The 12,916-nt window shown below is 41.0% G+C and overlaps 1 protein-coding gene across 1 annotated transcript; it reads left to right on the top strand.

The window, feature by feature from the left end:
* Positions 1 to 5,674: 5,674 nt before the first annotated feature.
* On the top strand, positions 5,675 to 9,154 carry LOC144711344 (PHD finger protein MALE MEIOCYTE DEATH 1-like). The gene is made up of 4 exons (XM_078585319.1): positions 5,675 to 5,832; positions 5,929 to 7,305; positions 7,377 to 7,479; positions 7,736 to 9,154. Exons 1-3 carry the CDS (start codon positions 5,792 to 5,794, stop codon positions 7,474 to 7,476), a joined length of 1,518 nt encoding a protein of 505 aa, XP_078441445.1. The 5' UTR covers positions 5,675 to 5,791; the 3' UTR covers positions 7,477 to 7,479; positions 7,736 to 9,154.
* The last annotated feature ends 3,762 nt before the right edge of the window (positions 9,155 to 12,916 follow it).

Consider the following 12,916-nt stretch of genomic DNA (forward strand, 5'->3'; position numbering starts at 1 on the left):
AAGACTTATCATTAATTCTCATTTCGTCAAATCATCATTCTTCATCCTCTCTATTTTTACTCGCTTTGATCACAATCAATTCTCGTATGATACTCATCTAATTTCCTTAAATTATTGTTATCCCTATATTTAATCATTATCTCCGGCCTTGCACTATCTCTTACGCTACACGTATTCATTTTCATCTTCTCTAATTTGCCCTAGAGAGGAAGCTATTTCCCTCACATTGATTCCCTATGGGTACGACCATTGCTTATCACTAATCGATCAAATTATTTTACGAGCAAAGTGTTATGCATATTATTGATTAAACTAAATTTCACAATGAAGTAATTTACCCCTAATTTTGTTTTTATTATTGTGAACTGTGTATGAAGGCTTCATGGTGGTTGTGGGATTGTTGGCAAGGTTCATGTGGTATAAAAGTACACCCAAAGCCATGATTTGGACCTCATTAAACTTGACTATTCCACACACCAGAAGACACATAACAGAATTATAATAACATCAATAAAACCATGAAACAAAGCACATATGCAGGGATCACATTCGCTATTTCTTGGATCTAAGAGTGAGACAAGTCGAGCTGCTCATGTGTGTAGCCTCTATGCATATCCACGCCATCCTCGGCACGACGAATCTCCTCCTCCTTGATGAGCTCCGTTCAACCTCCGTCATTGTCATTATGTCATCCCGATCGTATCGACAGTGGAGTAGAGGTGGGGGGAGAAGGGAGAAGAAGGAGAATGGCCCTTAAAATTCTGGCCTTGACGAATTTTGTTGAGGCCTTCTCCTATTTATATTAAGTGTGTAATTTTCATAAAAACTCCCAAACTTAAGTATATCTTCCAACCTCCAAAAGACCATTTGCGTGTGACCCTCTTGGCCTATGTATTATTCTAATTAACTACTCAAATGGCCTAATAACCTTTATTAGTCTTCCAAATTAATAAGTTATACCATTAGATAGATTTATTAATGATAGATTGATTTAGTCCAATCGATAGATTGTGTACCAACTCACTCATGGAACACGTTCATCATCAGTTATCTTGTACACACAGTCCCTCATCCACTTGATGCTCTTAGGATGACTTAGGGTGTGGTCAACTGTCGAACCCTAATCGGTCATCGGAGCTAGTACTGATGCATTCAAAAGTCATCGGAGAACTCTTTTGTAATATTTCACTGCCTTGGCCGAGGAGTTCATCACATCGTTCTCCTTAAGTTGTTACCTCTTATAGCGAGGGTGGACGATCCCATCTTGACCACTCAATCATTTTCGTGAACTTCTTGATGCACCCGAACTAAGACGATTTAGAATCCCATCATTAAGGACTAAAAGGTCATTGTCAAAGTACAACTATTTGTCCACAACACATCTTTGGTGTTTCACGTCTGAGGACCATTTACACAACTATGAAGTGAATCAACATGAATAATAGTTTTGTATGATACCATTCAAAGAAATATACGGATCAATTGAATGAACTATTTCCAATAAAGAGCACTCACTATCTATCCATAGTGTCACCACATAAATGGCTAGGGGAATGGCTCTACTCATCATATGATGAGTGAGCATAGATTTTTAAATATGTATTTCTAACATTTTTATCAATTAATATGTATCTTCACGAACTTGGAAATGATTCTTATTCTTTCCATATGGAAGGCCAGTGAAAATTGGAAGGCTGAGAATAATCCAAGTTCAAATATCTGACATTTCGCAACATCTGACGTCAAGAATGAGTTTTTGGCTGGCAGCTTGAGCAGAGCTTCTTTTTTCCTGCCTTTAACCATCCATATGGTTTGATCTATAGTAGAGCCTCAGATTTTTCTGAAAACTAACGTTGAGGACTTTGGATGTCCATCAATGTGTTATTTGTGTTTTGAATGCTTGGAGAAAATTAACAAAGAAATGGAGAGGTTATTTGCATTAGGAAAATGCGTTGTACCTATGGGACATAGCCCCCACTCCTTCACATCACTGTAGCGAGATATATCACTCATCTACATCATACAACCACTTATCCATTCTTCCATTACATCCATTAATTATATGATTATTTTTTCTTCTTCCACCATTCTATTTTCACCACCATCCATCTACATCAACTCACATTCATTCACATAATTCACTATCCTATCTTCTTATTCATCTTCTACATCCATCAACACGTCTAGTCTTCATTCATCTCACTCCCTCATTTCCTTTTGACAGATTAGCACCCTGAATTCAATTCATCACCTAGAAAACATCTTACATATTTTCAGAGGTGAATATCCTTCATTTGATCTTTTATGAGTTTTCTAGAGGCATACTATGTCATTTAACATATTCTACAAGCCAACCATAAGTATAATATTTCTACTCAGGCCTGTCCAGCATCTAATCTTCCATTTTATATTGTTACTTTCGTCTTTAACAATTTTTGAAGTTGTCACTTTAAAGGTACTGTTTTTATGCATGACCATGAACCCTTGACTTCTGATTGAATACTTTCTATATACATGAGAAATAAATGTGGATTTAGCTATGAAGTAGTCACATTACAATTGTTTATCAGTTTTAAAGAAAACTGAGAATATGAATTTTACAATTGTTATAAAATTTTAAAAGGAGCAGAATAAGAATCAGATGAGGAAAAAGTTGATAAATAAATCTGTGACATGATTTCACTTTTTTGTATTGATTAAGACAAAGAGAGAGAATGAGAAAGAACCACAAGATGCAGAAGAAGATCAATAATCATCAGTAATATTTCTCTTACTCATATAGTTAATCATAATCTAAATTAATATGTAAATTTTAATGCACTTAATCAAATTTTAAATTAATTGGTACTCATTTGTAGAAATATTTGAAACATTTCTACTCATTTTTGTCATTGGTGAATGAACAATTTGGAATTGAATGATTTACCTTGCTCTTTGCAGTTTGAGATTTTGTAAATAAATGACAACTCTTTTAATTAGTATCGTTCTCTTCTATTATTCTCTCTTTCAATGTACATATTTCCTTTTTCTTTTCCTGTCAATTTGTCAGATATTTTGTTGTGCATTTATTTTTTTGCTTGTTTCCATTATTCTTTATGTATCTATGATTCATAATTTTTTCTTTTATAGTAGAATTCCATTATCATTTCGTGTGTTCTTTCTTTTTCATTGTTATATGCTTCTTTCCACTTTTGAAATTCCTCTGCAACCAAATCTGCTATGTATTTTTTTTCTCCGCTGTTGACTTTTTTCTCCTCTAAAATACAATCGGTATCTGACTGCAGAAATGTTTCCTGAACTTTTTTATTTCATTGTTATCAATAAAACAATAGATGCGCTCTTGTCTTTAGCAACAAAAGATTTATAAAAGTTTATAAATCAACCTAAAATGAAGGGCTTTCTCTAATGGTCTTTCAGGTATGCATAAAAGATACAACAGAGATTTGAAGTTATCAAGCATCATACTGAACGCCGAACGTTTTTAGTATTAAATTAATTGAATGTACGTAGAAAATTAAAATTTAAATAATTAGTTGATTCACTTTTCACACACGTTTTGTTAAGCTTTCATGTCAGTTCAAGTTTCACAGAACGCATGTCAATATTTATAGGTTTAAATGTTATACAACCATAGGTCAAAATTGATAAATACCAAGGTTTAGAAATTTAAACGTGTTGTAATTTGACAATATAGACGAAATATCTTAATAATATAATAATGAGATTCAGGTTGTGCGATTGATAAGAAAGTGTTGAAGTCGCTGTTGTCTCTTTCTTTATTTATTTATCTATCTCTCTCCTCTCTCTGCCCACTGATGTTGGTATCTCTCCTTGTGCCTATAGTTCTACCTTCCTATAGGAAACCATTGTCTTCTCTCTCTACAATCCACAGTGTACGGTTGAGCGTGATATAGATCAAGATCAGACCGTCAATCGTGATGACCAAAATTGGATCGACGGACAGCATGGTCCGTATTATCTTCGATCAAGAATCAATCCAATCTTGATCAATCGACTCAGTCCATTAATCGTCTACTCGCCTGATCAATAGAGCTTTTACATCTTTGATTCACTAAATGAATCAAAGATTAACTAATCGAGAATTAACGAGATGAGTTACCGACGAGTAAAATAAAAATAATTAAATCCAGCTCACCGAGATGGAAGCCACTTCCCCGATGCCCATCCTCCCAGAGATTTATTTTCAATGAAATTTATTAAAATTGAGCCTGCGATGAACGAGCAGAATTAGTCTTATCAGACAAGTAAAAGAGAAACAAGGAGATGAATTACCGATACGATTATTTTCCAAAGAAAACTACCAGAATTCAGAGAAATTGAACTTCGCAATCTTAAGACCTACTGCTACCGACGTGCATAATAAATCAGAAAAATCCGATCCTAACGATTAATGACGAGAATTAAGAACAAATGAACCAGAGCAAGTAGTAAACAGCGATGAATTAGCCGAATTACTCTTACCAGTTAGTATTTAAGAGAAAGAAACAAACCAGTTTCGAGATTGGGGAGCTTCGTAGCTTCGGCAGGGCACCTGGTTCAAACTGTCGAACCAACTGAAACAGACTTCCGAGGCCGTTAGCTCCTCCACTCTCCCGCTTAGAAGAACAAGAAGAAGTTGTTCATCTCTGAACCCTCGCCGCAGACCTATGAAATTCTATATCTCCACGGCAGATTCATCCGAGCTGCAAGCATCTCGAGCTTCATCTCTTCCCCGATGCAACAGTTGTGGGAGATCTGCGATGCGCGGCCGAAGGAGACGGTGTCTGCCGTTGTTGATCTTCCCAAATCAGGAAGGCGGAGGCCGAGAATTTACGGTTTTCGCACCTTCGCCGATCCTGGATGTCCGATGGATTTCTTCGATGCTTTCCGGAACAACATCCGCGAGTTCGTCAGAGAATGCGCAGAATTTGAAGATCGAGGATTCGCTGGGGTCACGGCGTGGTGCACGCTGCTGGTTGACGAGAAGTCTGGCGCCGTCGTCCCGCTCTACACGGTTGAGGAGCAAATCTCTCTGTCCAAAAATCCACTCTGCGATCACTGCCGCTGCGCCGGTGAGCGGAATTCTCTCCTTGATCGTCGCCTAGAAAGTTGTCCTCCGTCGTGGATTTGCTTCTTCTACAGCTCATATCCGTTTCATTCAATTAATATTCCGCGGATCGTTCCGAGAATCAAATTCTGATTCATCTCGATTCTATTCGAGATTGTGATCCAATCGTCCTGAGACACGAAATTCACGCTTTCGAAATAAATATCCAATCGTCCTGAGAATCTAAATCCGATGCTGTTCGATTACTGTAGAAGTCAAAGTCCGGCGCATGTCGATTCCTTTCGATATCGAAATTCCAATCGTCCTGCAGTCAAAATCCTATTCGGCTAGATTCCTACACTTTCTCAAGTTTCGGTCGTTCTGTGAATTATAATAAGAATCAAAATCTGATGCAATTAGACTCCATTGGCGGATCAAATACCGATCGGTCTGAGGCTCAAAATCCACTGAATTTCCCCAACTTCCGTCATCAAACCTTAAACCGTCGCTGAGATCAAAATCTGACCGATGGCGGCAGGATGGAGCCATCACTTCGTGGCCAGGCGGCGCTACCATCTGATCATCCCCGCGGACGACGATTGGGATCGGACGACGCTACGACCGGACGCCCTCCACCAGCAGACGAACATCCTCCACGGTCTCATCCACTGCAACGGCTACGGCCATCTCCTCCGCCTCAACGGCCGCGACGGCGGCTCCCACTTCCTCCCCGGCCGCGACGTCATGGATCTCTGGGACCGCCTCTGCACCGCGCTCCGCGTCAGGTAATAACAAACCCCGAGGGGCAAATCGGTCATTTCCAGGTAGGTTTGGCGGGAAAAATTCAAATTTCAAATTTCAAAATCTGGCGGGAAGTGCAGGGAAGTAACGGTGGAGGATTCGTCGCGGTGGGGATCGATGGACCTACGGCTGCTGCTGGGCGCCGCCCACGGGACGAGCTGGTTCGGTCGGTGGGGCTACGAGTTCCGAGCCGGGAGCTACGGGACGGGACCGGAGACGTACCAGAGCTCGGTGGACCACCTGGGGTCCACCAATCTGGACCGTCTGATGCAGGACCAGGGGAAGATCGGACGGGAGGGAGAGCGGCTCCAGCGGATCATCGCGGGGTACCGGCGGCTTGCCCGGGCCAGCCCGTTCGGGCCGGTCCTGCTCACCTCCCTCAGCGACCTGCTCCGCTTCCTCCTCGACTTCCGCGCCCGCCGGACCGCCCCCTATAAAACCCCCTTCCCCGTCATTGCCAAACCGGTTTCGAGCTCGCCGAAGAAGCGGAGGCGGAGCCGCGACTTCGACGCGGTCGCAGAAGAGCTCGACAGCAGATGGCCGGCCAGGCGATTGAAGGTCGCCGCGCAGGTTATCGTCGAAGCTCTGGCGCAGCGGCCGACGGGGATGACTCGCCAGGAGGTGCGCGACGCCGCTAGAATCACCATCGGCGACACCGGACTCCTCGATTTCGTCCTCAAATCCATCGGCGATTGCGCCGTCGGCGCGAGAATCGTGCGCCGGAGCCACAATCCGGTGACCAGAGTCCTTGAGTTTTCTCTGGAGAGCAATCTCGGCGAGGAAGGCGACGATCGGGGGGAGAACTCGCTGTCGAGGCAGGTGGTGGAGAGGGACATCGCCTGGGTGTACCGCCATATCCTTGTGGCGCTGGAGAAGGAGGCGGCGGAGGCGGCGCTGAACTGTAAGCGCTGGGGGAAGGTCTGGGGGCTGCGGGACGAGGAGGATGACCGGCTGAGGTTTCTCTGCGGGTGGAAGCCGGAGGCGGAGGAGAGGGGGCTGCTGAGGAGGCCGCTGCCGCCCGCGGAGGTGCTGGTGATGCCGCCGCACGCCACGGTGGGGGATCTGAGGAAGGAGGCGGAGAGGGCGATGCGGGACACGTACTGCGCGATGAGGAGCTTCCGAGCTATGGCGATGGAGGGGGTCGCGGGGGAGGACGGAGACCCGCTGTTCGGGTGCGGGGCGGAGTCGGGGGGGTCGGTGTGGGTGCGGGGCGAGGGGGTTTGCTTGGGAGAAGGGGTGGTCTGTGAAGGAGGGGAGGAGATTTGGAAGGTGCGGTGCGCGTGCGGGGCGAGGGACGACGACGGGGAGAGGATGGTGGCTTGCGATATCTGCGAGGTGTGGCAGCACACGAGGTGCGCCGGCATAGCCGACGGCGCCGAGGTTCCCTCGCTGTTCCTCTGCTGGGCCTGCGGGACGACGGTTCTGCGTCAACGGACGGTGGCGATGACGAACGCGCTGTAAGTTGTTGGGTCCGGTTTTCGTTTTTTTTTTTTTTCTTTTCTGCAGTATTTTTTCTGTTTTTTTTTAGCCTTGAAGAAAAGGCAATCGAGGTTGTCTTTACGCATTCAATGGGGTTCCCCCGAGTGGGGAACCCCCCCGGCCTCCTCCTATTTGGAGGAAGAGAATAAGAGGTATTGTTTTTTGCCCTATGGAAATTATTTAAAAAATAAGTGACTTCTAGGCTTTAGAAGTGAGTTCTTGGCCTTATTTTGAGTAGTGAGATACATATACATAGATCTGTATATCTAATACCTGTACTCCAAGAATCTCCATCTGAAGATTCTTGGTAGAAGAGAGTAAGAGGTTTGGTGTTTTGCCCCCTGGAAATTATGTTTTAGGCAAATGAGTTATAGGCCGTGTATATGTATCTAATATATTTTGTTACAGGGGCAGGGCTTGAGAAGTGAAAGATATTGATGCAACTAATAATCGTCCATCATTTGAGACCTCCGGACAGGACTTTTTTTTCGTCCAGGACAAAAAAATTGTCTCATCCGCAAGGTTGTCCGAAAACCGGGATGGAAATTTGTTCCAGGATTAATCCAGTCAAACCGGGACAGGACGGTTTTCATCCAGTAAAACGAAAAAACCGTCCCATTCGGAGATCTCAGATTATGGACGGTAAGAGATGGACAAAAATCCGTTGTATTTGCTTCCGACAGCTGAGATCTTGCCACATGGCATCGCTATATCAATTCCTTGACATTCTCATCAAAGTCCCTGCTTTTTTTCCGCCCACAAGTAATTGTACACAGGGTGTGGCAGTCCTGGTCCGGCCCGTACTGTTAGCAAGGACCTAAACCTTACCTAAGGATCGGTCCGGTTCCGGTCCGGTCAAAACCGGAAACGGTTCAGTCCTGGCCCACTCATGTTGACTTGTCATAGTTGAAGAACAACAAATCAAGATAAAAAAACGGTCTAGACTTCTCATTAAAGGGATAATTTATTGCAAAGTCACATATAAAGCCCATCCTGAAAAATCAAAAGAATAATAAAATAAAAAGAGAAAAAGAAAAGAAGATTGAAAGAAGACTAATTGAACAATAAAAGAAGAATTAAAGAAGAATTAAAGAAGAAGAAAGGAAGATGAAAAGGAAAAAGGTAAAGTAACATAATGAGAAATAAGAAAATCAGGAGAAAGAGGAACAAAGATAATAGTTGGAAAATGGTAATGAAGAAGAAAAAGTAAAAGAATACTAGAAAAGGAGAAGAAGAAGAATGAAATATGAAGAAAATGGGATGGAAAGAAGAAGAAACAAGAATAAAATGAGAAGAAAAGAATAATAAAAAAGAGTAGAAAAAGGGCGAAAAAAGATGAATGGACGATGAAAAGAATAATAAAACAAAAAGAGACGAAGACTAAAAGGAATGGAGAAACTTGACAGAGTAGAGTGTAGAGTGGAGAAACCTAATATATCTTGAAATACAATGAAACAAACTTAACATGGTTTGATGAGAGAAAGAAACAAGGATAAACTAAACATTCTCAAAAATGAGAGCAAGAAAGAGGGACTCAGATAGTGGGAGAGAAAGAGAATGTGAGAGGGAGAGCGAGCGGGCGTGCGCAGGAGAGAGAATGGGAGAGAGAACAGGAGAGAGAGAGCGTGTGAGAGAGAGAGAATGGGAGAGGGAGAGCGAGAGAGAACGGGAGAGAATGGGAGAGGGAGAGCGAGAGAGAACAGGAGAGAGAGAGTGAGAGAGAGAGAGAGAGAGAGAATGGGCGCGAGAGAGAGAGCATGTGAAAGACAGAGAATGGGAGAGAGAGAGAGAGCGTGCACAAGAGAGAGAGAGAGAGAGAGAGAGAGAGAGAGAGAGAGAGAGCGTGCGAAAGACAGAGAGAATGGGAGAGAGTGAGTGAGAGAGAACGGGAGAGAGAGCTTGCAAAAGAGAGAGAGAGAACAGGAGAGAGAGCGTACGAGAAAGAGCACGAGAGAGAAAGCAAGAGATGCAAGGAGAGAGAAAGTGAGCGAGCCAGAGGGAGAGGGGGTAGGGGAACGAGACCAGGCAGGGGTGGGGGAGAGGGGAACACGATATTTTTTTTCTTTTTTTTTATAATCCGGTCCCGGTCCGGTTTGACCATCGGACTGGATGCCAGACCAGCCTGTCCACCCTAAAATGGTGGGCCGGCGATCCCGGTTCGGTCCAGTCCGACCGGTCCTCGGTCCAATATGTCAAAGCCTAATTGTACATATGTCCCTCCTCTTTCTCTCTCCTACATATTTCCCTGAGAAAACTTAGAAAAATCCATATTAACTCAATCAAACCTTGGAATATTTTTTATTGGATATTTCATCCAGGATGAGGGACGAACGGTTTTTCTCTGAAGGGGACGAAACTGGCCAAGTCGGGATGTGGCCTTTCACATTCCAGATGTCGGACAGGACGATCTTCATCCTGTCCTGTCAATCGTCCACATACCGGCTGATCCGGAACAGTACCCTAGGCAACACATCACTTACCCCCTCACAAATGTGCTAATGATTAGATGGACTACTGTGGTATCTGGAACTATTTGAAATTGATGAAAGTAATAGTTATACAATTACAACCCAGTTCACACACTCTTTGTTCTAGAATGTGAAAGGCCATTATACAACTTTCGCAGTTGGGAGAGGGAAAGCGAAAGATTCAGATGGCATGATTAGAAGGCACCGATGGCCACATCGAGCTGAAGGTTTGAATGAATATTGCTGGAATCTTGGTGAACTATTTTTTGCCACAGACCCTCAATTTGTCTTCGCCGTCTTGGCACTAATGATCATAGGATCCGCCACATTCATTATACTAGTGGGACTGTATAATTTTATCACATCTTAATTTTTGAAATGAACATTTAGAACATATACATATAGACCAGCGACTTCTGTATTGTGATTTAGTGATAATTCCCTGACTCGGATTTTGCATATGTGGATATCATCGTAATGTCATATGTGTGTTATAATGAATTATATTATTGTGAAAATGCTTTACGACATATGGAATGTGTAATTGGTTTTCTAATTACATATAATTCCATCAAATCTTCCTTTTCATAACTACCCAAGCAAGCATCAAAAAATTTGATGCCATTAAGGTCAGATAAACTCTATGACATTGCAAATTTTGATTTAAGCATAATGTTTTGTGATAAAAAATACTATTTTATCAAAAATTCTGTCAGTAAAAAATTGAAATTTAGGAATATATTTAAATTCTATTCATTTATTGTTAGAAATTATATATTGAAGGTGGAACCCATCAAATGATGTCATCATGCTCCATGAGCATGGTTGGCCTGTGGCAATTCATGAGTGGCCAATTCATGAATGGTCTGATAAGGTAATATCAAGCAATGATTTATTATGATAAGGTAGTTCATGGATTATAAAAAGCTGGGCCAATAAGATGCTAACACGTTGAGTGCTCAGAAAGCTGGTGATAAAAAATGTTGTCCCTTATCAGACCATTCGATTCGTGTCGTAGGGAGGGGATGTCAGGCAAAATGCAATTTTCAGCGCCGTCTAGTTGTGTGTTTTAATTGGATGCTTCCACATTTTGGACACTCAGAAAAATTATCACTTAAATATACTGGTGTAATATTTATTGCTTAAGGGCATAACTACATTGTTAATCATGACTCCCAAAACTTATAAAATGGTTGGAATGTTTCTAATCCCAAAATATTGCAAATATCAATATTTTATAATCCAAAAATCTTTCACATATAGTCACATTTATTAATTGTTAAATAGATTAAATTTTTGTTGACTATTTTTGCATCATTAAAAACAGTGCAATAATATAGTTTGGGGTTTTCACTTATCATTGAAGCCTATCAAACTGAGTTATTTTGTGTAATCATAAATAAAATGCTATTTTTAGTAATTATTCCATGCACTTTAGATGTTGAGTTTCATTGAACTGATCATAAATGCACGTTACTAAATCTTAAAATGGTTTATTGCACTCTTAAAATGAAATCTTTAGATGTGACCACTTTAACATATTTTATAACATCAAAATCATGAATAAAATTATTATAAAATTCAAAAAATGTATAATTAGATTTATTTAAACAGACAGTATGTGTATATTGTATTTTGAAAGGATACTCTGGGTTTTTTCAAAATTTTTGGGATTTTATGATATTAAATTCATACAGAAACTAATTTTATAAGTCAATAAAATAATTATGAAATTTTAAAGTAGTTTAATGACTTTTTCTTCTTTTCTACTCCTAGAGTTGTCAGCCAAGCAGTCAATCTACCACACAAATAGGAGGAAAGAGAGAAAACTAGAGTAAAGAGAAAAACAGATGGCTGATTGCTCCAAATCCAAAGATGACAGCCAAAGATTGGGGATATTTAAGCTGAAATTTGGATCATAGTTTCGTATTTACCTACTTTGTCCATCTACCTTCTGGATGTATAAATAGAGGCCCATCCTTACAGAAAGGCCCACGTGGATTTTGTTTCTAATTGCGATTAGTTTAGTGATTCACTCATTCCAAAACCATTTTAGATTATCAAGTGGTACTCATCTTTTCTAACTCCCACATTTCTCATTTTCCCTCGGCCTTCATCCCGTACAGGTTTATATAACTGTACCGCTTGTCGATGCATTTGCACAATCTCCCTCACTACCACTGACATCATATCCGCATCACTTGTCCCTGCTCCATTGCTCATCAGCGGGTATGCATGACCATCTTTGTTGTAATCAACATCGAGATTTCATTCATCTAGTCCCGTCCACTAACGTGGCCACTATTACAGGCCACCTGACTTTGCCAGTTTCGGATAAGGTATTTAAATTATAATTAATTATTATTTATAATTATGAAATTCCAATAGAATCCCAGAGTTAGATTATAAAAATTGAATAAGATTACTACTTTTGACCTATTATTATTTTGAATTATTTTTCACAATATTAACTTTAATAAATTAGATTTTATTCCCAAAATGAACGAATCATAATAAGTTAAGCTAAATTTTACTTATCGAGTACTTACTCCCATAGGATTCGGCCCTTGCCCTACTCATAACAAAAGCGATGATATTGTAACATTGACCAGAAGCCTTAGAAGATATTTCTAATCCTTAATCTCTTGATCATCAGTAACCACAAGAAACTTGATCTAATTTGTGAGCTACAATTTTTATTTGTTGTCCAAGTCGGGCCGCTGCTTATCATCCCAAAATTAAGGTTAGAAAGCATCTCAAACTAGACAAACGGGATGTGATGGGTCATATGATGATTGGCAAGGGGATTAGTTTTGATGGGTAGCTCATCACATCTCCTATCCTGTCACATGTCCCGTTACTTCGAGAAAATTTAATTACATCTTGTCATGCATCGCCTCACGTCACATGCCCAATCATTATCATGTCATTGAGATGGTGTCATCATCTGTCATGTTAGGGTGCATTATCAAATAGTTTATGTATTATTTTCCTTTTTATGCCATTTGGTATCAAAGTGCATTCAATTCAAGACAAGTTCTTAATAGAATGTAATAATATGATTTTAAATGTGCATGTCATTAATTCTATGAAATTTATACCTCGAGTCATTTACTCCTAA

The sequence above is a fragment of the Wolffia australiana genome, chromosome 13 (assembly GCF_029677425.1).
Source record: "Wolffia australiana isolate 7733 chromosome 13, ASM2967742v1".
Classification (NCBI taxonomy): domain Eukaryota; kingdom Viridiplantae; phylum Streptophyta; class Magnoliopsida; order Alismatales; family Araceae; genus Wolffia; species Wolffia australiana.

What these genes read in the sequence shown, in the direction of transcription:
- LOC144711344 (XM_078585319.1), top strand. Translation starts at nt 5,792, where the DNA reads ATGGATCTCTGGGACCGCCTCTGCACCGCGCTCCGCGTCAG. An exon ending in TGCACCGCGCTCCGCGTCAG is followed by an intron (nt 5,833 to 5,928) that starts GTAATAACAAAC and finishes CGGGAAGTGCAG; the next exon opens with GGAAGTAACGGTGGAGGATT. An exon ending in GTGGCGATGACGAACGCGCT is followed by an intron (nt 7,306 to 7,376) that starts GTAAGTTGTTGG and finishes GTTTTTTTTTAG; the next exon opens with CCTTGAAGAAAAGGCAATCG.